Raw genomic sequence first — 26327 nt, 5'->3', positions numbered from 1 at the left:
ACCAAATACGACGTATTTATGTTGAGTCGTTATCGAGATATCCCAAAAATTCTTTGTTGATTCGTCTTTTGTTTTTTTTTTAATTTTTTTGGATAACTTTTTTGGTTTTAAAGATAAATGGGTCGTGTTTGGTATCAAAATTAACGAAATTTTTTATTTAATCTTAATTAACTATGACAATGACGATTTTAAATGTTTAAACGATTTCTAAAAATAAGAAATGTCAAAATAACTACTTTTTTTTAGGTTATGTTCCTAATTATTGGTTGTATCAAAATATTTTTCAAATAAAATTTGTTAAGAATTAAAAAAGGAACAACTTTTGTAGGGATAATTTTTTAAAATTATCAATTTTTTAATTTCCCTCTGAATAGTACAGAAATAAAATTCAAGGTCATCTTTCCAATTATTGGTTGTATCGAAATATTTTTCAAATAAAACTTGTTAAGAATTAAAAAAGGAACAACATTTGTAGGCACCATTTTTTAAAATTATTACTTTTTTAATTTCCCTCTGAATAGTACAGAAATAAAATTCAAGGTCATCTTTCCAATTATTGGTTGTATCCAAATATTTTTCAAATAAAACTTGTTAAGAATTAGAAAAGGAACAACTTTTGTAGGGATCATTTTTTAAAATAACCAATTTTTTAATTTCCCTCTGAACAATATAGGAATTAAATTCAAGGTCATCTTCCCAATTATTGGTTGTATCAAAATATTTTTCAAATAAAACTTGTTAAGAATTAGAAAAGGAACAACTTTTGTAGGGATCATTTTTTAAAATAACCAATTTTTTAATTTCCCTCTGAACAGTACAGAAATAAAATTCAAGGTCATCTTTCCAATTATTGGTTGTATCAAAATATTTTTCAAATAAAACTTGTTAAGAATTAGAAAAGGAACAACTTTTGTAGGGATCATTTTTTAAAATAACCAATTTTTTAATTTCCCTCTGAATAGTACAAAAATAAAATTCAAGGTCATCTTTCCAATTATTGGTTGTATCAAAATATTTTTCAAATAAAACTTGTTAAGAATTAGAAAAGGAACAACTTTTGTAGGGATCATTTTTTAAAATAACCAATTTTTTAATTTCCCTCTGAACAGTATAGAAATTAAATTCAAGGTTATCTTCCTAATTATTGTTCGTATCAAAATATTTTTCAAATAAAACTTGTTAAGAATTAAAAAAGGAACAACTTCTGTAGGGATCATTTTTTAAAATAACCAATTTTTTAATTTCCCTCTGAATAGTACAGAAATAAAATTCAAGGTTATCTTCCTAATTATTGTTTGTATCAAAATATTTTTCAAATAAAACTTGTTGAGAATTAGAAAAGGAACAACTTTTGTAGGGACCATTTTTTAAAATAACCAATTTTTTAATTTCCTTCTGAACAGTATAGAAATTAAATTCAAGGTTATCTTCCTAAATATTGTTTGTATCAAAATATTTTTCAAATAAAACTTGTTAAGAATTAGAAAAGGAACAACTTTTGTAGGGACAATTTTTTAAAATTATCAATTTTTGCATTTCCCTGTGAATAGTATAGAAATGAAATTCAAGGTTATCTTCCTAATTATTGGTTGTATCAAAATATTTTTCAAATAAAACTTGTTAAGAATTAAAAAAGGAACAACTTTTGTAGGGATCATTTTTTAAAATAACCAATTTTTTAATTTCCCTCTGAACAGTATAGAAATTAAATTCAAGGTTATCTTCCCAATTATTGGTTGTATCAAAATATTTTTCAAATAAAACTTGTTAAGAATTAAAAAAGGAACAACATTTGTAGGCACCATTTTTTAAAATTATTACTTTTTTAATTTCCCTCTGAATAGTACAGAAATAAAATTCAAGGTCAACGTTCCAATTATTGGTTGTATCAAAATATTTTTCAAATAAAACTTGTTAAGAATTAGAAAAGGAACAACTTTTGTAGGGATCATTTTTTTAAATTATTACTTTATTAATTTCCCTCTGAATAGTACAGAAAAAATTCAAGGTCATCTTTCCAATTATTGATTGTATCAAAATATTTTTCAAATAAAACTTGTTAAGAATTAAAAAAGGAACAACTTTTGTAGGGATCATTTTTTAAAATAACTAATTTTTTAATTTCCCTCTGAACAGTATAGAAATTAAATTTAAGGTTATTTTCCTAATTATTGTTTGTATCAAAATATTTTTCAAATAAAACTTGTTAAGAAGTAAAAAAGGAACAACTTTTGTAGGGATCATTTTTTAAAATAACCAATTTTTTAATTTCCCTCTGAACAGTATAGGAATTAAATTCAAGGTCATCTTCCCAATTATTGGTTGTATCAAAATATTTTTCAAATAAAACTTGTTAAGAATCAAAAAAAGAACAACTTTTGTAGGCACCATTTTTTAAAATTATTACTTTTTTAATTTCCCTCTGAATAGTACAGAAAAAATTCAAGGTCATCTTTCCAATTATTGGTTGTATCAAAATATTTTTCAAATAAAACTTGTTAAGAATTAAAAAAGGAACAACTTTTGTAGACAACATTTTTTAAAATTATCAATTTTTTAATTTCCCTCTGAATAGTACAGAAATAAAATTCAAGGTCATCTTCCCAATTATTGGTTGTATCAAAATATTTTTCAAATAAAACTTGTTAAGAATTAAAAAAGGAACAACTTTTGTAGGCACCATTTTTTAAAATTATCAATTTTTTAATTTCCCTCTGAATAGTACAGAAATAAAATTCAAGGTTATCTTCCTAATTATTGTTTGTATCAAAATATTTTTCAAATAAAACTTGTTAAGAATTAAAAAAGGAACAACTTTTGTAGGGATCATTTTTTAAAATAACCAATTTTTTAATTTCCCTCTAAACAGTATAGGAATTAAATTCAAGGTTATCTTCTTAATTATTGTTTGTATCAAAATATTTTTCAAATAAAACTTGTTAAGAATCAAAAAAAGAACAACTTTTGTAGGCATAATTTTTTGAAATTATCAATTTTTGCATTTCCATTCATTATCTTAATCTTTAAATCTCCAGTTGTAAAGACGGCGTTCGAGAGCACGCAAGAAACCACGAACAACAAGAACAAATAACCGAAAATTATTTCACAACGGCTCAAAACGGGGGTTGCGAAGACGGCTGCATCTACGAGGACAAAGAAAAACATTATCATTGCAATTGGGAGAATTGCCGCGAGGTGATTTTACCCAACGAAAAACCATTTCGTCGATTAGAACATTACAAGATGCACGAGTACTCGAAAAAATTAAGTTTGACGAAAGATCCTTTGACGATGACGCATCTAGCCACCTCCATCGATGGGATGTTTTGCAGGAAAAGGGGGAGACCCCCCAAAAATCGGGTTATCGAGGTTTGGAATGATTATGTAAGTAAATAATGTTAAACAATTTTTTTTTTGTTAATTTAATTTGGCGGTTTAGGCCCCAATGGGGAGTCAAAGTTTGATGGATTCGCCCCAAGCGATATTTACAAGCTTTAAGTTGCCAAAACCATCAACAGTGATGCCTCAAAGTAACTTAAAAGAACCAGAACCAGACTCAAACGATGAAAGATCGTGTTCACCACCAACTAATGTAACTAAAATAATTTAAATTTAATAAATTTGATTCTTAAAAAGTTAATTATTTTAGGTACAAGATTATAGTTTGCAAGGATTCGATATTTACAACGAAAATACAAAATGCACAGACACGCTTTGTCCGTATTTAGGGAACGTCCATTACCACTGCAATCAAAATCGATGTCTTTACGTTACCGACAAAGAGGACGTTTTGTTGATGCATAGCAAAGATTTTCACGATAACATCGAGATTTTGGACGGATTCGAATTTTACGACCGAAACGTCGATTGTCGCCTACAAAATTGCCCCAGCAACAAAGTAAATCGTCATTTTCACTGCACAAGATTAAATTGTAACTACTCTTTCGTTCAATACTCAACGATGGCTGTCCACCAACAAAAACACAACGAAGAAAAGCTACTATCGGAAGAAAACAACCCAATTAAAATCAAAAACGAATTCAAAGACGAAGATAACCACTTAATTTACCAACACCAACAACAATTCAAAGCGATGAACTTGAGTAGTAGTCAAAGTTTGGTTCAACAAAGCGAAAATAAGATTTCAGGTAAATATAAAATTAATTTTGAGGTTAGAATTTTTGGTGGCGTTTTTTGCACTCTATATTTGCGTAGGATTAGATTTGTACTAGATTGTACTGTAAATAGTAAATAGCACGGTTTTTTTCTGTATCTCTTTTTAGTTGTAAAAGCTTCGGGCACTTTTTATCCGTTATCGACGGTGCCTTCGGAACAGAAACTTCAAGCCTACGATACCAAATCAACTCCTTCAGGTAACACAAAATAGATCAATTAGATTAGAATTATATTAAGTAAATAAAATTAGATTAAATTTTGTTGATATAGTTTTGAACGTAGTGAAGATTTTTCCCCCAAATTTTTTATTTTGATTCTAAAAAAAGTATTAATTAGATGGTTTTATATCTAGAAGTTAATTAATTCGATAATTTCATGAATTAATTTAGAATTAAATTGATAAAACGTACCTGGATTTATTTTTTGAGGTTAGATTTCCCTAAATTGTTTTTTCTCAATTTTTAACCGCATTCTTTGGGCTATTTTGAAGCAAATCTTCAAGATTTATAAATTTTACCAAGTTTTTCATCATTATTAACTTATTTTTAACAATTTCTTCTTGAATTTCATCATTTTCAATTTCTCCAATTAGTAAACAAAGTGTTTTTCGTTTTATTATTAAATTAAGTTGGTAACACTATTTATTTTTAACTATTTATAAACATTAATCTTACAAATTATAATCATTTTTTCAACATTAACCCAATATACAACAAAATTAAAGTTTTTTTTCCACCAATCTTTAAGTTTTCACAATTTTTTCTCAAAATCTAGGGAATTTATCATTTTTTTTAATCTAAGTTGGTATTAATCTAGTTAGTAGTGAAGTTGGAATTATTAACAATTTATTTATTTAAATATTGTTGTGTTATTGTGCCATTTCCCATCAATTATTTATTAACATTATCTTTGTATCATTATTACTTTTTAGAACCACCACAATCGCTCAACCAAATCAACGATCCAACCTCAACCAACAACACCTTATACAGCCCAGAAATAAGTTGCAGCAGACCTTTTTGCAAATTAAAACGGAAATACCATTACCATTGCAACGCCTGCAACCAAGCCTTTTCCGAAATCGATAAATTAATGGTGCACGTTGCAAAACACAGCAGCGGGGTCTTAAACCAAGAGGACAACAACAACAGTAATAATCGCCAATCCCCCGAGAAAAAGCCCCCGCCATCACAACAACAACAACAACAACAACCACCCCCAGAAATGAAAATAAACGTAGCACCTTTACAAACATTACAACAAACACCGATTCAAATGAATAAATCCGACAGCGACATCTCTCCGCAACAACAACAACAATCGGCGTATTTAACGCCATCTTTTGACGCTGCGTATCACTTCGGGAATTTTCCCGCGAATTTAGCGACACAATTTGCGTTAATTAATCAACAATCGATGCAAAATCCGTTTCTGCATCAAACGTTGTATCAAAATCAATTGATGTTTCAACATTCCGGGTTGATACAAAGCGGGTTGTTAGCGCCGCCACCTCAAGCGCCCTACCCCACGGAAAATATGACGTCGCCTTTAGCGGCGATGGCGGCAAATTTGAATAAACGCGCGCTAAGTCCGCATCATCACGAGGTGATGTCGCCGGAACAAAAAAAGGCGAGGATACAGAATTCGATGAGAATTTTGAAGGATGAGCCGGTGCCGGAGGGTTATTTGAGGTTTCGGTTTAATGAGGATTGTCAGTATCAGCATTGTGGGTATCGGGAGCATCAGACTCATTTTCATTGTCAGCGGCAGGATTGTGGGTACAGTTTTTGCGATAAAACTAGGTTTGTGCAGCATACGGCGCGACACGAAAGGTTGGATACGCTGATGGGGGGCGATTTTCAACAGTACAGGGCGAACGTTGCGTGTGGTAGGCCGGATTGTGCTTACACGAATAATTTGGGTGAGTTTTTTTGTCGATTTTATGAGAGAGGGTGAAAAATGCGTTGAAATGAGCCCAAACACGGGTGGGTTATCTTTAAAAATGAAAAAGTTAGGTTAATTTTAAAATAATCGGCGGCCATTTTGAATTTTTTATTCCAAAAAAATTAATTCTTTTTATGATGGGGTCTTAAAAAGGGTTAAAAATGATGAAATTTGATACCAAACTCGATATATTTCGGGTTATAAATAAGAAAGTTGGGTTATGTCCAAAAAATTAAGCGGCCATTTTGATTTTTTTAATTTTGATATCTTTGGAAGTATAAATTGTAAATACGTCGTGTTTGGTGTCATTTTAAAGGAAATTTCGGGGGGGGAACGAAATTTTAATCAAAAATTGAAGTGGTTGAGTTATGTCAAATAGATTGGCGGCCATTTTGAATTTATTTAAACGAAAATGTTAATAAAAAATTACAATTTTTATATTAAAGTCGTCGTATTTCGATTAAAATTAAAAAGATGCGGATTTGAAGAAAAAATCGGCGGCCATTTTGATTTTTTTAATTATACAGAATCAAAAATTTATTCTTTTGGTGATGGAATCTTAAAAAGGATTAAAAATGATGAAATTTGATACCAAACTCGATATATTTCGGGGTATAAATAAAAAAGTTGGGTTATGTCAAAAAAATTAAGCCGCCATTTTGATTTTTTTATAATTTTTAATATCTCTGGAACCATAAATAAGAAATAGATCGTGTTTGGTGTCATTTTAAAGGAAATTTCGTGCCGGAATCGAAATTGAAAAATGTTAGGTTGTGTCAAATAAGTTGGCGGCCATCTTGAATTTTTTTTGAAATAAAAATATCAAAAAAAATTAAAATTTTTATCTTAAACTCATTCTATTTCTATTAAAATTAATAACAATCAGATTATGCCGAAAAAATTGGCGGCCATTTTGAAATTTTTATCAGAAATGAGTCTAAAATTAATTCTTTTTATGATGGGGTCTTAAAAAGGATTAAAAATGATGAAATTTGATACCAAACTCGATGTAGTTCGGGTTATAAATAAAAAAGTTGGGTTATGTCAAAAAGAAATAAGCGGCCATTTTGTTTTTTTTAATTTTAAATATCTTTGGAACCATAAATAGTAAATGGATCGTGTTTGGTATCATTTTAAAGGAAATTTTATGGCGGAAACGAATTTCTATTCATAAGTGAAAAAAGTTAGATTATGTCAAATAAATTAGCGGCCATCTTGATTTTTTTAAAATTATTATTAATAAAAAATTAAAATTTTCGTATTAAATATCTCGTTTGTTGATTAATATAAAAAAATGTTGATTAAATCAAAAAATTGGCGGCCATTTTGATTTTTTTTAATTATAATAAAATCAAAAATTAATTCTTTTGATGATGGAATCTTAAAAAGGATTAAAAATGATGAAATTTGATACCAAACTCGATATATTTCCGATTAAAAATAAAACAGTTGGGTTATGTCAATTAAATTAAGCCGCCATTTTGATTTTTTTAATTATTAATATCTCTGGAACCATAAATCATAAATATATCGTGTTTGGTGTCATTTTAAAGGAAATTTCATGGGGGAAACGAAGCTTTAATCAAAAATGAAAAAAGTTGGATTTTGTCAAATAAATTAGCGGCCATCTTGAATTTTTTGAAATACACGTATTAATAAAAAATTAAAATTTTTATCTTAAACTCATTCTATTTCTATTAAAATTAAAAACAGTGAGATTAAGTGAAAAAAATCGGCGGCCATTTTGAAACTTTTATTATAAATGAATCAAAAATTAATTCTTTTGAGAACAGAATCTTATTAAGGATTAAAAATCATAAAATTTGATACCAAACTCGGTATGTTTTTGGTTAAAATTAAAAAAACATTAGGTTATGTCAAAAAATTAGCAGCCATTTTATTTTTTTTTTAATTTTATATATCTTTGGAACCATAAATAGCAAATAGGTCGTGTTTGGTATCATTTTAAAGAAAATTTCATGGCGGAATCGAAAAAGTTAGGTTACGTTCAAAAAAAAAGGCGGCCATCTTGATTTTTTTTAACCCTAAATATCTTTAGAACCACAACTCATAACCACATCGTGTTTGTACTCATTTTAAAGCATTTTTAACATTCTTTAAGATTAAATTAGTTACAAACAAATTTTTTGTAATTTTTAGGTTCGACCCAAAACAAAGCCTCTCACTTCCACTGTTTAAAATGCGATTTCGTGTGCACCGACACGAACAAAGTGGTCGCGCACCGAAGACAACACCAAAAATTGGACTCAATTCAAGCGGCGGGTTTCGAAAAATTCACCCCGAGCCAACATTGTCGCGCCCCGAGTTGCCAACATAGCGGCAAACAGACTCATTACCACTGTTTATCGTGTCAGTACGCCGTGTTGGGGTTAGCGCAGATGTCGGCCCATAAATATCGACACATGGAAGGTTAAAAATGATTTTAAAGAATTTTTATTATTAGTTTTTTTTTATTATTTGTAAATAGAAATGAAGGATTTTTTTAAAATTTTGTTTTGTTGTAAATATTAGATTATTTTGAGTAAATTTGATTTTAAACTGTTAGATTTTAAGATTTTTAATTTTCTTTTTTTGTACAAAGACTACGATTATTGACGACTGATGAAGAAATGAAGACAACTTGAACAAAAAAAATTCAAATTAATTTAATTTTATTTATTTAATGCGAGATGATTTAATTAATAACTTAATTCATCTCGTATTATATGAAATAATAAATTATTTTTTAAACTTAAGTGATACGTTAGGGTAGTATTAAACGAGAAAGAACCTGTATTGAGGTGAAACACTTTAGGGATCAACAAAAATAAATCCAACAACCATAAAAGACATTTTAGACGAAAAAAAAATTGTATATATATATTTTTTAATTTCCGATTTTTTTTTATTAATGTTTTTTTTTAATTTGTGTAGATATTAGTGCCTTAGGAATTTTCTCTGGTACGTACAACTTCGAAACAAATCATTTTTTAGAAAATCCCCGAAAAAAAAGAATTTTTTTTAAGAAAAAAGGAAATAACCGTGCCTTGAAACGAAATCGAAGACACTAAATTGATTTTTTTACCTCAATTTGAATAAATATTAATGGATATTCTAAAAAGATTAACTTAGATGACTTAGAAAATTATTTTTCGAAAAATTTATATTAAATTAAATTAAATGTAGGTGATAGTGGAGAAAAATTTATCTAGATTTTGATATAGAAATTTTTTTATAATAATATATTCTATGAGAAGCTTAGAATTTTGTAGAAATTTAGACATAAATTGAATTATTAGAAATAAATGTTTTGCTAGCGAGGTAAAAACATTAAAAGTGTCCATTTTAGCACAACATCCTTCTAAAACTCGTGGATTTAAACTCAAATGATTAAACGAACGTCTAATATCATTCCAAGTGCCATATTTATGTGTATACATGTAGAAATTCTTAGATTTTTCCCATTTCTTCTCCTTGTTCTTTAGAAATATTTTTGTAAATTGTGATTTTTATGTGTGAATTTATTTGCCATAATCTATTTAAATTTTATTAGTTATTAATTAATCTCTTCAATCTCTTTCACCCCCTTTTCTAGTCTCTATAGGGTTTTAATACTTATTATCTTTTAATTTCTAGTATTTCCACCGTACTGTTTACACGAATATATACGCACCTTAGTTTATTAATTAATTAATTAATAAAATAAATTTGAGAACTCAAACGGTTTTTATTAAAAAAAACCGTTTTATTATTAATATTATTATTTTTTTTTTAATTTTTACGAAAACCTAAAAAATAAAAAGTGTATAATGTACTATATGATGTAGTTTTTATTTGCTAGCGATTTTAGGAGGGTTTTTATTATAAAATAATTAAACCCGTTGTATGAAAAAAAAATAACTGTATCGATTTATAAATAATTGTAACGTTGTGAAAATGGAATGATGTAAATGAAAAGGAGTGTTGTCGATCGATCGGAAAATCGAAGCTCGTGTGGACGTGTTTTTAATTATTAATTCTGTGATGTGTGAGTTTTTTTTAAACATTAAAAAAAATCAGTATTTACAATCCGAAAATTCGTTTTTTTTTGTCTAAACACCTAATATATATACACCATACTATTCAGTGGGAAATTAAAATGTTGGAATTTCGAAAAATTGCATTAAGAAAAAATGTTGCTTTCTTAATTCTAAATCGAATTTTCTTAAAGAATTTTTTGATAAAATTAATAATTATGGAGATAACCTCAAAAATATTATTTTTTATACCAGTGTGCAGCGCCATCTAATGGAGATTTTAAATTTTTAAGTTAAAAAATTGATTTTAATTGATTTTATAAATAAATATTATATGAAACATTTTTCGATAAAAATGATGTGCTACAAGATGCTTTGACTTGTATACACCATACTATTCAGTGGGAAATTAAAATGTTAAAATTTTGAAAAATTGTATTAATAAAAGTTATTGCTTTCTTAATTCTAAATAAATATTGCTTAATAACTTTTTTGATAAAATAAATAATTATGAAGATAACCTCAAAAATATTATTTTCTATACCAGTGTGTAGCGCCATCTAATGGTGATTTAAAATTTTTAAGTTAAAAAATTAATTTTAAATGATTTTATAAATAAATATTATATGAAAAATTTTTCGATAAAAACGATGTGGTACAAGATGCTTTGATTTGTATACACCATACTATTCAGTGGGAAATTAAAATGTTAAAATTTTGAAAAATTGTATTAATAAAAGTTATTGCGTTCTTAATTCTAAATAAATATTGCTTAATAACTTTTTTGATAAAATTAATAATTATGAAGATAACCTCAAAAATATTACTTTCTATATCAGTGTGTAGCGCCATCTAATGGTGATTTAAAATTTTTAAGTTAAAAAATTGATTTTAAATGATTTTATAAATAAATATTATATGAAACATTTTTCGATAAAAACGATGTGCTACAAGATGCTTTGACTTGTATACACCATACTATTCAGTGGGAAATTAAAATGTTGAAATTTTGAAAAATTGTGTTAATAAAAGTTATTGCTTTCTTAATTCTAAATAAATATTGCTTAATAACTTTTTTGATAAAATTAATAATTATGAAGATAACCTCAAAAATATTACTTTCTATACCAGTGTGTAGCGCCATCTAATGGTGATTTAAAATTTTTAAGTTAAAAAATTGATTTTAATTGATTTTATAAATAAATATTATATGAAACATTTTTCGATAAAAACGATGTGCTACAAGATGCTTTGACTTGTATACACCATACTATTCAGTGGGAAATTAAAATGTTAAAATTTTGAAAAATTGTATTAATAAAAGTTATTGCTTTCTTAATTCTAAATAAATATTGCTTAATAACTTTTTTGATAAAATTAATAATTATGAAGATAACCTCAAAAATATTACTTTTGATATCAGTGTGCAGCGCCATCTAATGGAGATTTTGAATTTTTAAGTTAAAAAATTGATTTTAAATGATTTTATAAATAAATATTATATGAAACATTTTTCGATAAAAACGATGTGCTACAAGATGCTTTGACTTGTATACACCATACTATTCAGTGGGAAATTAAAATGTTAAAATTTTGAAAAATTGTATTAATAAAAGTTATTGCTTTCTTAATTCTAAATAAATATTGCTTAATAACTTTTTTGATAAAATTAATAATTATGAAGATAACCTCAAAAATATTACTTTCTATACCAGTGTGCAGCGCCATCTAATGGTGATTTAGATTTTTAAGTTAAAAGATTGATTTTAATTGATTTTATAAATAAATATTATATGAAACATTTTTCGATAAAAACGATGTGCTTCGAGATGTATTGAGTTGCATACACCATACTATTCAGTGGGAAAATCAAAATGTGGGTGTTTCGAAAAATTGTATTAAGAAATATTGTTACTGTCTTAATTCTAAATAGAATTTCCTTAAAGAATTTTTTGATAAAGTTAATAATTATGGAGATAACCTCAAAAATATTATTTTCTATACCAGTGTGTAGCGCCATCTAATGGTGATTTTGAATTTTTAAGTTAAAAAATTGATTTTAATTGATTTTATAAATAAATATTATATGAAACATTTTTCGATAAAAACGATGTGCTACAAGATGCTTTGACTTGTATACACCATACTATTCAGTGGGAAATTAAAATGTTGAAATTTTGAAAAATTGTATTAATAAAAGTTATTGTTTTCTTAATTCTAAATAAATATTGCTTAATAACTTTTTTGATAAAATTAATAATTATGAAGATAACCTCAAAAATATTACTTTCGATACCAGTGTGCAGCGCCATCTAATGGAGATTTTGAATTTTTAAGTTAAATAATTGATTTTAATTGATTTTATAAATAAATATTATATGAAACATTTTTCGATAAAAACGATGTGCTACAAGATGCTTTGAGTTGTATACACCATACTATTCAGTGGGAAATTAAAATGTTAAAATTTTGAAAAATTGAGTTAATAAAAGTTATTGCTTTCTTAATTCTAAATAAATATTGCTTAATAACTTTTTTGATAAAATTAATAATTATGAAGATACCCTCAAAAATATTACTTTCTGTACCAGTGTGTAACGCCATCTAATGGACATTTTGAATTTTTAAGTTAAAAAATTGATTTTAAATGATTTTATAAATAAATATTATATGAAAAAATTTTCGATAAAAACGATGTGCTACAAGATGTATTGAGTTGCATAAACCATACTATTCAGTGGGAAATTAAAATGTTAAAATTTTGAAAAATTGTGTTAATAAAAGTTATTGCTTTCTTAATTCTAAATAAATATTGCTTAATAACTTTTTTGATAAAATTAATAATTATGAAGATAACCTCAAAAATATTGCTTTCTATACCAGTGTGTAGCGCCATCTAATGGAGATTTTGAATTTTTAAGTTACAAAATTGATTTTAAATGATTTTATAAATAAATATTATATGAAACATTTTTCGATAAAAACGATGTGCTACAAGATGCTTTGACTTGTATACACCATACTATTCAGTGGGAAATTAAAATGTTAAAATTTTGAAGAATTGTATTAATAAAAGTTATTGCTATCTTAATTCTAAATAAATATTGCTTAATAACTTTTTTGATAAAATTAATAATTATGAAGATAACCTCAAAAATATTACTTTCGATACCAGTGTACAGCGCCATCTAATGGAGATTTTGAATTTTTAAGTTAAAAAATTGATTTTAAATGATTTTATAAATAAATATTATATAAAAAAATTTTCGATAAAAGCGATGTGCTACAAGATGCTTTGACTTGTATACACCATACTATTCAGTGGGAAATTAAAATGTTGAAATTTTGAAAAATTGTGTTAATAAAAGTTATTGCTTTCTTAATTCTAAATAAATATTGCTTAATAACTTTTTTGATAAAATTAATAATTAGGAAGATAACCTCAAAAATATTACTTTCTATATCAGTGTGCAGCGCCATCTAATGGAGATTTTGAATTTTTAAGTTAAAAAATTGATTTTAAATGATTTTATAAATAAATATTATATGAAACATTTTTCGATAAAAACGATGTGTTACAAGATGCTTTGACTTGTATACATCATACTATTCAGTGGGAAATTAAAATGTTAAAATTTTGAAAAATTGTGTTAATAAAAGTTATTGCTTTCTTAATTCTAAATAAATATTGCTTAATAACTTTTTTGATAAAATTAATAATTATGAAGATAACCTCAAAAATATTACTTTCTATACCAGTGTGTAGCGCCATCTAATGGAAATTTTGAATTTTTAAATTAAAAAATTGATTTTAAATGATTTTATAAATAAATATTATATGAAACATTTTTCGATAAAAACGATGTGCTTCGAGATGCTTTGACTTGTATACACCATACTATTCAGTGGGAAATTAAAATGTTAAAATTTTGAAAAATTGTATTAATAAAAGTTATTGCTTTCTTAATTCTAAATAAATATTGCTTAATAACTTTTTTGATAAAATTAATAATTATGAAGATAACCTCAAAAATGTTACTTTCTATACCAGTGTGCAGCGCCATCTAATGGTGATTTTAAATTTTTCTGTTAAAAAATTGATTTTAAATGATTTTATAAATAAATATTATATGAAACATTTTTCGATAAAAACGATGTGCTACAAGATGCTTTGACTTGTATACACCATACTATTCAGTGGGAAATTAAAATGTTGAAATTTTGAAAAATTGTGTTAATAAAAGTTATTGCTTTCTTAATTCTAAATAAATATTGCTTAATAACTTTTTTGATAAAATTAATAATTATGAAGATAACCTCAAAAATGTTACTTTCTATACCAGTGTGCAGCGCCATCTAATGGTGATTTTAAATTTTTCTGTTAAAAAATTGATTTTAAATGATTTTATAAATAAATATTATATGAAACATTTTTCGATAAAAACGATGTGCTACAAGATGCTTTGACTTGTATACACCATACTATTCAGTGGGAAATTAAAATGTTGAAATTTTGAAAAATTGTGTTAATAAAAGTTATTGCTTTCTTAATTCTAAATAAATATTGCTTAATAACTTTTTTGATAAAATTAATAATTATGAAGATAACCTCAAAAATATTATTTTCTATACCAGTGTGTAGCGCCATCTAATGGTGATTTTAAAATTTTAAGTTAAAAAATTGATTTTGAACGATTTTATAAATAAATATTATATGAAACATTTTTCGATAAAAACGACGTGCTACAAGATGCATTGAGTTGCATAAACCATACTATTTAGTGGGAAATTAAAATGTTGAAATTTTGAAAAATTGTGTTAATAAAAGTTATTGCTTTCTTAATTCTAAATGAATATTGCTTAATAACTTTTTTGATAAAATTAATAATTATGAAGATAACCTCAAAAATATTACTTTTTATACCAGTGTGCAGCGCCATCTAATGGAGATTTTGAATTTTTAAGTTAAAAAATTGATTTTAATTGATTTTATAAATAAATATTATATGAAACATTTTTCGATAAAAACGATGTGCTACAAGATGCTTTGACTTGTATACACCATACTATTCAGTGGGAAATTAAAATGTTAAAATTTTGAAAAATTGTGTTAATAAAAGTTATTGCTTTCTTAATTCTAAATAAATATTGCTTAATAACTTTTTTGATAAAATTAATAATTATGAAGATAACCTCAAAAATATTACTTTCTATACCAGTGTGTAGCGCCATCTAATGGAAATTTTGAATTTTTAAATTAAAAAATTGATTTTAAATGATTTTATAAATAAATATTATATGAAACATTTTTCGATAAAAACGATGTGCTTCGAGATGCTTTGACTTGTATACACCATACTATTCAGTGGGAAATTAAAATGTTAAAATTTTGAAAAATTGTATTAATAAAAGTTATTGCTTTCTTAATTCTAAATAAATATTGCTTAATAACTTTTTTGATAAAATTAATAATTATGAAGATAACCTCAAAAATGTTACTTTCTATACCAGTGTGCAGCGCCATCTAATGGTGATTTTAAATTTTTCTGTTAAAAAATTGATTTTAAATGATTTTATAAATAAATATTATATGAAACATTTTTCGATAAAAACGATGTGCTACAAGATGCTTTGACTTGTATACACCATACTATTCAGTGGGAAATTAAAATGTTGAAATTTTGAAAAATTGTGTTAATAAAAGTTATTGCTTTCTTAATTCTAAATAAATATTGCTTAATAACTTTTTTGATAAAATTAATAATTATGAAGATAACCTCAAAAATGTTACTTTCTATACCAGTGTGCAGCGCCATCTAATGGTGATTTTAAATTTTTCTGTTAAAAAATTGATTTTAAATGATTTTATAAATAAATATTATATGAAACATTTTTCGATAAAAACGATGTGCTACAAGATGCTTTGACTTGTATACACCATACTATTCAGTGGGAAATTAAAATGTTGAAATTTTGAAAAATTGTGTTAATAAAAGTTATTGCTTTCTTAATTCTAAATAAATATTGCTTAATAACTTTTTTGATAAAATTAATAATTATGAAGATAACCTCAAAAATATTATTTTCTATACCAGTGTGTAGCGCCATCTAATGGTGATTTTAAAATTTTAAGTTAAAAAATTGATTTTGAACGATTTTATAAATAAATATTATATGAAACATTTTTCGATAAAAACGACGTGCTACAAGATGCATTGAGTTGCATAAACCATACTATTTAGTGGGAAATTAAAATGTTGAAATTTTGAAAAATTGTGTTAATAAAAGTTATTGCTTTCTTAATTCTAAATGAATATTGCTTAATAACTTTTTTGATAAAATTAATAATTATGAAGATAACCTCAAAAATATTACTTTTTATACCAGTGTGCAGCGCCATCTAATGGAGATTTTGAATTTTTAAGTTAAAAAATTGATTTTAATTGATTTTATAAATAAATATTATATGAAACATTTTTCGATAAAAACGATGTGCTACAAGATGCTTTGACTTGTATACACCATACTGTTCAGTGGGAAATTAAAATGTTAAAATTTTGAAAAATTGTGTTAATAAAAGTTATTGCTTTCTTAATTCTAAATAAATATTGCTTAATAACTTTTTTGATAAAATTAATAATTATGAAGATAACCTCAAAAATATTACTTTCGATACCAGTGTGCAGCGCCATCTAATGGAGATTTTGAAATTTTAAGTTAAAAAATTGATTTTAATTGATTTTATAAATAAATATTATATGAAACATTTTTCGATAAAAACGATGTGCTACAAGATGCTTTGACTTGTATACACCATACTATTCAGTGGGAAATTAAAATGTTGAAATTTTGAAAAATTGTGTTAATAAAAGTTATTGCTTTCTTAATTCTAAATAAATATTGCTTAATAACTTTTTTGATCAAATTAATAATTAATAAGATAACCTCAAAAACATTATTTTGTATACAAGTGTAGTACAGGGTGGTTCAAATTCGATGTCCGAATAGGCTAACTCGGAAACTATAAGAGTTAGAAAAAAAGTATGATCTCGTTTTTCGATCATATCAAGAAGAAAATATCATAAAACCAAGAAGTGCAATTATCTTGGTTATTATTATAGGTGGAGTATGGGGTCATACACGATTTTTTTTTTATTATATTTTCTGAAAGTTTATATAAAAATATAGTTACCGTTATTTTTTTTTTTAATATTTTCGAACAAAGTCATTGTTAAAAAAATTATTGAAAATTTATATACCCATTTGCGCTTTTAAAATTCCCACGTTGATGACGTACGATTCTCACTTTTGCGTCCCCTGCTACCCGCTCAAATGCGAGAAAGAGATGAACGTCATTTAGGTTGTATTGAAAAGAGATAGAGTGTTTGTAGGTTATGTTTATTATGTTTTGTTCATGGATGTAATAGAGACACTGTATTACATCCATGGTTTTATTTTGACACTGTCACACCGCAAGCGCTATCTAACGGACAATTTAACTTGTTTTAGGCAGTGCGGTTCCTACGTCACACAAAAGCCGCGAAATTATTTCGTTTGAATATTTGCTATTTTTCACTTCAAATTACGCAAAATATAAAATTGATCAAAATATTTCTTTTACTTTGTGTTCATGCATATACTTGCATATATCGTTTGACATAAAAATTTTCTCTAAATTTAATAAGTGTGTATGACCCCATTATAACTAAGACATTATATGGACACTTTTTTACAGAGAATCTTATGACGTAGTCAAAAAAAAATTTTCGGTTTTAGATTTTGAGATATTATGACAATTATCGTTTTTTTAAATGAAAACAACCACATTATTCTGTTATTAAATTCGTTATTTTTTTCTGATTACAAAAATATGGGGTGAGATAGGTCTATTTCTTATTGTTTTAGAATAAAGCTAAAAATAAACTTTTTTTTAGTGTCGTTAAAGAAATTAAATTTACAGTTTCCTGTAAATTATAACTAAAAATTTAAATAAACATTTTTCTAATATTTGAATCAAATACATTTGTTGAACTATTTAATTTATGTTTGTTTTACACGAAAGTTGGAATAAATTGCATTATTTCACATTTTTTATTAATATATTTTTTTTAGCAACATTTGTTGTGTGTCAAGTGTCAAATTAAAAATCCTGTTTTTTTAAGATGGATTACGAAACGTTTAACATGTTAGAATGTTACATATTAGAAAATAAAGTAAATTTTATATAAATTTTTAGTAGAATACTTTTTAGTTATAGTATCGTAATTTACAGGAAACTGTAAATTTTTTTGATAAAATTAATAATTCTTAAAATACCCTCAATAATATCAATTTTTTAGGTTATAATTTGATTTAAAAAATAAATATCGTTTTAAACCATAAAAATTGTAATAAAATCGTCTTCTTAAAGTATTTATTATTGGACTTAATAAATTAACCCACAAAAAAAGGTATAAAATTGATTAAAATTGCATAATTCATATTTCTTTTTAACTTTTAAACTCACTGTCCTGGTCCACTTAAAGATTTATCCATAAACTTCTTTTTTGAGAAACAAAGCCACCATTTACTGGGCTTCCCATCATCTCCAAAGACACGTTCACAAACTCTTAACCCTGTTTCTTGCCTCAATTGGGTTAAATACGTACGCATAAACTCTAAAATTAAATAATTAATAAAAAAAAAATTAATCTAATTAAATTCCTAACCCGCATCTTGTGGTGTTTGTGGTTTCGCATAAACAGTATTCAAGGGAAACCCAGAATCACCGGGGATATCAAATCGGCTAATCGCCAAAGTATACATTTCTTGTTGAGCTTGGCTTTTTGATGAGCATCGTTGCAATTTCTTTAAACACTCCGTTATGTACAAAGTAATATAGATCAACAATCGATCAGCTTCCGACTAAAACACAAAAAATTAATAATCACAAAAATTAATTTGGGGTTATATTTACCTTAACTTCGTAGGTGCGGAAAAAAACGTTTGCGCGAAAATAATAAAGCGCCTCATCGATTATATCGCTTTCATTACCGTTTTGGACGATCGACGGTCCTCGAAATTGCGTTTTAATCGGCAAAATCGCCGTATTTCCGATTATTTGTTGAGGGTTCAAAAAGCTTGAATGGTACGCCTTGAAACCGTCCATTTTTTAAAAGGAAAATAACGATAAATTAATGAATCACTAAATGACTCATAGTTTGATAAACTTACCGGCATATTTCCGTTAAAACGAGAAAATAAATTTTTTATTTTTTAGGTTAGAACCGCCCTAAATGTCAAAATTAATGTCGTTTGGGTTGCATATACTTAGCATTTTGGGTTGCATATCTTATTTTTTTTAATTTAGTGTTTTGAAGTGATTTGGGTTGCATATACTTAATTTTTAATTTTAAATAATTAAATTAATTAATTTTTCAAGGTTATCAATTTAATTTCATAAAAAATTTCTTTTTAATCACTAAAAGGGGTTTTTATAAACATTGTTTAATTTTAGTGTAAAAAAAAACAGAATGAATCAAAAAAGTTGTAAGATAAACCGGTCTTTTGAGGTCTTTGGGGTTTTGCGCGTGCGCAAAGATCGGATACCGAGCGAGAGAGAGAGATAACATGTTGTTAGGCGACCGACGCCGAAGAATTTCAGTGTTAATTCGCCTTCGGTTCCGTTTAGAAAGAGAAATAAAGAGATTTCGCGTTGTTTCGCGAGTTTTTAATTTTTCCCCGATTTAAAACAAATTGAACAAACGAAAAATGGTTTTTTAAAAAAAATATAAAAATAAACATTTTTAAAGATGAGAGGAGGTGGAATCATCGTCGGAGGAATCGTTAAATTTGGTGAGATATAGATTTTTTAAAGGTTATGTTTTAAAAAAAAATTAAGTACGCTTCGTCGATTTCGTCCGTCATCTGTTTTATATATTACGTTATCATCAATGTGTGCTGTGTATAAAAAAGATTTAAAAAAAAATGATGGTTGAACGCTTGGCAGATGTTTTCTAACCTAAATAAAGACCGTGAAGACTTCTTCTTAGCTTTAAAAACGAAAATAACGTTATAAATAATTTAATTTCAAAATAACATTATTTTTGTAATATTGATTAATTAAAGAAAACTCGAATAATTAATTAAAATCTTATCATTATTAATATATTAATATAAAAGAGAAAGACTTGTTGCAAATATTCGGTTGACCTTTAATTTGACATTTAGGTGATCTTCTCTTTTAGAGAGAAGGCCGTGGAGGGACGAAGAAGCAGCGAGATGTTCTTTGATCCGAGTGAACTTTCTAACGATGTATATAACCTATCTTTCTTTTTATTTTTATCGCTGAACATTGCGGAAATTTGAGTCTAATTTGTTAATTTTGTGGTTTTAAATTGACGTGAAAAAAAAAAAGTTAATTACCGGAATAATTCGGTTTGTTGTTGGGTTATTTTCTGATTAGTGTTGTTGTTTAATTGGTTGTTTCCGGTTATTTTCGTGTCAGATTCTTTTTTTTTTAGGAGATTCTTGGCGAAAGATTTGTTCCTAATTAATTAAATTGGAAATAATTTTTTGTTATATATAAAAAGTGATTTGTGAATGTTATCTCTGTGCTTAAAATTAATCCTATTATAAAATTTATCTTGTTATGTATAGAATTAACGTAGCTAATATCAATATCTATGCCCAAGTTGAAATATTTTAAGATTTAGTGTTGTGGATCATCTTGTATCTTCTGCCATAGTCAAGTTCAAAAATATATTTAAGTTTCGAAACATCTTGAACTGTAAATAATACTGATTTTTCTTAAGGATTTTTTTTTAAACAACCACAAACAGTGATCCCGGCCGCCCCCGAGAATCATGAAACTCCCATCCAGACCAATAAAAGCCTCTGTGGTGGTGGAGGCGGCCGATGTCTTCGAAAACGGCCGTGTCATATTGCCAAATCATATTGAGCTAGCACCAAGCAGCTAAAGTTATATGTATTTCGCGAGTAGCAACCTAGACTTTAAATCTGTTCTGGAAAACGATGGTAAGCATACTATCCATCTTGTATCTTCCACCATAGTCAAGTTCAAAGATATATTTAAAAATTAAGTACCGAAACATCTTGAAATGCAAGTAGTACTGATTTTTCTTTCATATTAGCAATTCATAAGAAGATATTTTCGAAAACCGCCGTGTTAGTTTTGTACAACACTTAGTTCCTAATCTACAGTGTGTCCCCGGATTGTGTCCCCGTAAGGTATAATTCACAATAAATTTTTGAATTCAAATTCCATCTTTTGCAATTAAAGGCTGGATGTCATAAAGCGAAATATAACCAAGTTTTACGTCAACTGTCCTCAAAGTACCAAAGTTAACGCATGAAGTTTGTTAACCGTTGCGTTATTATGTTAAATTATAGCAATATGTCGAATTTTATTAATTTAGGATATAAAAGCAAAATGCAGATTTTTAAATCATAAGATTAACAAAACATTTTCGATCTAAACTAAATTAACATAAAAGCTTATTCAATGATACCACCACCAACACTAATACATAATAAGGCAGAACTTTTTTAAAAAACACAATATTTTCAGAGGAAGCATCGTTCATCACTAATGGAGTGGTTACATCACAACATTGTCGATTCTGGTCAAAGACCAGTATTCCCAGAAAGTGAGTGAGTTGTGTGCTGTTTCGTGGAAAACAGCACACAACTACTGAAGTCTATTGAACTCGGAAACACTAAAAAATTGTTTATTTAATTATCTTCATGGCGTGCTTTAAAAAAAAACGCAAAAAATTATATTTTCAACAAGATATTTGCGGCCCACATTCGACCATATTAATTAGAAATTATTTAAATACGTTATTTGAAAAAAAATGGATTTAAAAGAAGTCCGGATTTATCTATTATGGGTTTTTATTTTTGGGGTTATGTAAAACAAAAAGTGTACACTGAAAATTTTAATAACAATTTAGATCGTTTAAAACAAAAAATTGAAACTGTGTTATTAGAGAAATTCCGTTGGACCATATTAGAAAAAGTTATAAACAATGTCGGAAAAGGGCTGAATTATGTGTTAGTGTTGGTGGTGGTATCATTGAATAAGCTTTTATGTTAATTTAGTTTAGATCGAAAATGTTTTGTTAATCTAATGATTTAAAAATCTGCATTTTGCTTTTATATCCTAAATTAATAAAATTCGGCATATCGCTATAATTTAACATAATAAACATTTTATCTTAATCATCTTTTGTTGTACATTGCTCAGAAAGAGCACTTCACTTGCAACGGTTAACACACTTCTTGCGTTAACTTTGGTACTTTGAGGACATTTGACGTAAAACTTGATTATATTTCGCTTTATGACATGCAGACTTTAATTGCAAAAGATGGAATTTGAATTCAAAAATTTATCGTCAATTATACCTTACGGGGACACAATCCGGGGAAATACTGTATATGAGTATCATCAAGCAGTTAAAGTGTTTATATTCCTTCCTAGGAGTATTATTTGTTATCCCTAGCAACTTAGACATCAAAGTTTTGTTTGGAATCCATTTTATGTCTTATAGTCAGGTTCGATGTATTTAATGCCGAAGTTCCGAAGCAACCTCGATCGTACTATGTTTCTTTCATCGTAGTGATTTATAAGAAGTTATCTCGCTTGGAACAACCACAAAAAGTGATCTCGGCCGTCGTCGAAGACGTCGGCCGCCCCCGAAAATCGTGAAACGCTCATCTACGGTAATAACAGCCTCTGTGGTGGTGGGGGCGGCCGATGTCTTCGAAAACGGCCGTGTTAGTTTTGTACAACACTTGATTTCTAAGCCATATGAGCCATATGCTGTTTGGTACCCATTTTATGTCTTATGATCAGGTTCGGACGATGTATTTACAGCCTAAGTTCCGAAACAACCTCGATTGGACCATGTTTCTTTCATCCTAGTGATTCATAAGCTTGAAACAACCACACAAACTGATCTCCCAAGAACCACGAAACGCTCATCCATACCAATAAAAGTCTCTGTGCTGGTGGAGGCGGCCGATGTCTTCGAAAACGGCCGTGTTAGTTTTGTACAAGACTTGGTTCCTAATCCATATGAGTATCATCAAGTACTTAAAGTGTTTATATTCCCTCCTGGAAGTATTATTTGTTATCCCTAACAACCTAAACATCAAAATTCTGTTTGGTACCCATTTTATGTCTCATGATCAGGTTCGGACGATGTATTTAAAGCCTAAGTTCAGAAACAACCTCGATCAGACCATGTTTCTTTCATCCACATACATACATACAAGCTTGAAACAACTACAAAAACTGATCTCGGCCGTCGTCGAAGACGTCGGCCGCCCCCAAGAACCACGAAACGCTCATCCATACCAATAAAAGTCTCTGTGGTGGTGGGAGCGGCCGATGTCTTCGAAAACGGCCGATGTCTTCGAAAACGGCCGTATTAGTTTTGTACAAGACTTGGTTCCTAAGACATATGAGTACCATTAAGTAGTTAAAGTGTTTATATTCCCTCCAGGGAGTATTATTTCTTATCTCTAGCAACTTAAACATCAAAGTTCTGTTTGGAATCCATTTTATGTCTTATAGTCAGGTTCCCACGATGTATTTGAATCCTAAGTTCCGAAACAACCTCGATTGGACCATGTTTCTTTCATCCTACTGATTCGTCAGCTTGAAATAATCACAAAAACTAATCCCCCAAGAACCACGAAACGCCCATCCATACCAATAAAAGTCTCTGTGGTGGTGGGGCGGCCAATGTCTTCGAAAACGGCCGTGTTAGTTTTGTACAACAAATATTTTAGGATTTAGTGTTGCGGATTTAGATCCTAAATCATATTGAGCTAGCACCAAGCAGCTAAAGTTATTTGTATTTCATGAGTATTAACCTAGACTTTAAAGCTGTCTTGGAAAAGCGATGGTAAGCATCTTGTATCTTCCGCCATAGTATAGTTCAAAGAATAAGCCATGTGAGTCTAGTAGTTAAAGTGTTTATATTCCTTCCTGGGAGTATTATTTGTTATCCCTAGCAACCTAAACAGCAAAGTTCTGTTTGGTACCCATTTTATGTCTCATGGTCAGGTTCGGACGATGTATTTAAAGCTTAATTTCCGAAACAACCTCGATTGAACCATGTTTCTTTCATCTTAGTGATTCATAAGAAGTTATCTCGCAAAAACAACCACAAAAAAATTATCCCCCAAGAATCACGAAATGCCCATCCACACCAATAAAAGACCTGTCATGGAATCTTCGAAAACTACTAAACTTCCAAAAAAAAGCTAGCAACAAGCAGCTAAAGTATTTTGATACCCCTTATTATAGCCTTCAATCCCCGATATCAACTTTATTTCTATTTAACATCATTTTTTCGAACCTAATAACAATTTCTTTGTGGTTGGGTTGGGTTCCGTCTCAATATCATTCTTGATAGCCCCAAAATCATCACGGACATTACACTATGTTGTCTTTAATAATCTGCATTGTCAACATAGATGCTTGTCAATATAGTCAAAGATATCTCTCAATATCATCTTTGAAATAATAGCCTATTGATTTTGTCCAGAATACAAACATCTATTAATATAGTACATGGCTAGACATAAGTTTTTCTGACTTCTCTTAGCATCTTGCCTATGTTTCTTAATATAACAGCCAAAAATAAACCAAGATATCCTTCCCAATCAAGAACCAAAAGGATTTGGATCTAAGCAAGAGCCCAAGGGAGGGCCTCAACTAAAAAGAGGAGCCCTAGCCTGGTACACCGATGCTTCAAAGACAGTAAGATCTGGAGTAGGCATCAGTGGACCAAATAGCCACATCAAATTGCTCCTCAGCTCGAACTTAATTTTCCAAGCAGAAGTTCTTGCTATAAACTTCTGCACCGTTTCGAACCTACAGAAGGGACAAAAAGGTGCATCCATAAACATTTTCACAGACAGTCGGGCCGCCTTAAAGGCAATTCAGGCCTACACGTGTGGCTCCGCACTGATCAGAGAGTGTACCAACAACCTGAGAGAACTCGCTAGGGGCAATGATGTTACCTTATGGTGGGTTCCAGGTCACAGCAACATTGAGGCAGCAAACACGCCCTTCATTGGACCCCAACCTGGACGTGGACTACAAAAAAGCCACCTAAAACAAATAATTAACAACTGGGAGGCTTCAAAGATAACCTTACGCTGGAAAGAACTTCCAGGTCACAGAGAAGCGAAGAGTATGATAACTATGAGTATGATAAACCAAAGAGATTTTATGCCTCAGTAAAGGGGATCTAAGAACGCTCTCAGGCTACCTAACCGGCCATGTGCCCCTAAAATACCACCTCTTCCACATTGGATAAGCTGAGGATCAAACTTGTTGACTATGCAACGACGAGTCAGAAACTGCTGAACATATACTGTGCAATTGTGTCGCCAGAGGCCGTCTAAGACACAACGTCTTCGGTAAAACTCCTACCGACATAAAGGTTGAAGACCTCAGGACAATACTAAGGTTCATTAAGGACCTACATTTGCCCTAAACCTTTGGAGGGCTAAAGTTACAATAGATCTTATAGGTCGCGGTTACGAGAGGGCCGCTCTCCTCAGCCCGGCAGCAATAATAATAATAATAATAAGCAAGAGCCCCAACAGACTACGTACCGGATATGGAGTATGTGGTGATAGTCTCAGTGTGACCCCCAAAACAATTTATTCAGTATATTGTGGGTTGGGTTAAATCTTATCCTAACGCTGTGAGGGACTTCGTTGATGCTAAACCCGCAGCTCTTGAACAAACGAATTGTATAGTATATTTCGTATTTGCATATTATAGCGTGTTTATGTATTTTATATAATATTCGTTGTTTGTAACTTTTATCTAATATCGCGTTGTGTGTCATATATGGTATACGCTAAATAAATAATCTTCTTTTTCTTTAATGGCTCTACAGACCTTTAAGCTGTATATCCCTGAATGCTATTTCTTCAATTTTTGTCAGTCTTGAACCTATCTCGTAGTGAGATTAGTTAACGCAGTCTTCTACGGAGTTGCCTAAGTTTTCGGGGGTTCCCCAGCTTGGAGGTAAGAGATATTGAAATTGATATAATATCAATCACATAATATAAAAATGATTATTTTTTATTTAACATAAAAGTTTAAAAAATGTCTATAATTTTTCAACACGAATTTCTCGAATGTCTCTATAATTAAAACAA

General features: G+C 28.4%; 3 protein-coding genes and 1 long non-coding RNA gene across 6 annotated transcripts in view; 2 read left to right on the top strand and 2 right to left on the bottom strand.

The window, feature by feature from the left end:
- Positions 1–10196, top strand: part of LOC111418735 (zinc finger protein castor homolog 1-like) — an 82768-nt gene extending 72572 nt beyond the window's left edge. Inside the window, exons 7-12 of one of the 2 annotated variants that reach the window (XM_023051399.2) lie at positions 3036–3384; positions 3440–3592; positions 3650–4148; positions 4284–4373; positions 5108–6097; positions 8281–10196. In XM_023051399.2, coding sequence (XP_022907167.2) covers positions 3036–3384; positions 3440–3592; positions 3650–4148; positions 4284–4373; positions 5108–6097; positions 8281–8555 — 2356 coding nt within the window. In that variant the 3' untranslated portion in view covers positions 8556–10196. The remainder of the gene's footprint in view (positions 1–3035; positions 3385–3439; positions 3593–3649; positions 4149–4283; positions 4374–5107; positions 6098–8280) is intronic. The other variant, XM_023051400.2, reaches the window with a different exon arrangement.
- Positions 4389–4848, bottom strand: LOC111418737 (uncharacterized). Its single transcript, XR_002706859.2, has 2 exons — positions 4587–4848; positions 4389–4492 (listed from the first exon to the last, which is right to left on the bottom strand). It is a non-coding gene; the product is annotated as an uncharacterized lncRNA (long non-coding RNA).
- Positions 10197–18535: 8339 nt separating the features above from the next.
- On the bottom strand, positions 18536–19439 carry LOC111418686 (Actin-related protein 2/3 complex, subunit 3A). The gene is made up of 4 exons (XM_023051329.2): positions 19350–19439; positions 19093–19269; positions 18845–19040; positions 18536–18793 (listed from the first exon to the last, which is right to left on the bottom strand). The coding sequence occupies exons 1-4, from the start codon at positions 19353–19355 to the stop codon at positions 18639–18641; spliced, it is 534 nt and encodes a 177-aa protein (XP_022907097.1). The 5' UTR covers positions 19356–19439; the 3' UTR covers positions 18536–18638.
- Positions 19440–19752: 313 nt separating this feature from the next.
- The window catches only part of LOC111418732 (uncharacterized), a 31017-nt gene continuing 24442 nt past the window's right edge, over positions 19753–26327 (top strand). Inside the window, exon 1 of one of the 2 annotated variants that reach the window (XM_023051396.2) lies at positions 19753–19970. The gene's annotated coding sequence lies outside the window, so the exon portion shown is untranslated. The remainder of the gene's footprint in view (positions 19971–26327) is intronic. The other variant, XM_071201043.1, reaches the window with a different exon arrangement.

Source organism: Onthophagus taurus, unplaced genomic scaffold (genome assembly GCF_036711975.1).
Source record: "Onthophagus taurus isolate NC unplaced genomic scaffold, IU_Otau_3.0 ScKx7SY_16, whole genome shotgun sequence".
Classification (NCBI taxonomy): domain Eukaryota; kingdom Metazoa; phylum Arthropoda; class Insecta; order Coleoptera; family Scarabaeidae; genus Onthophagus; species Onthophagus taurus.
The sequence above is the reverse complement of the archived record's forward strand: the minus strand, read 5'-3'. Positions and strand labels throughout refer to the sequence as shown.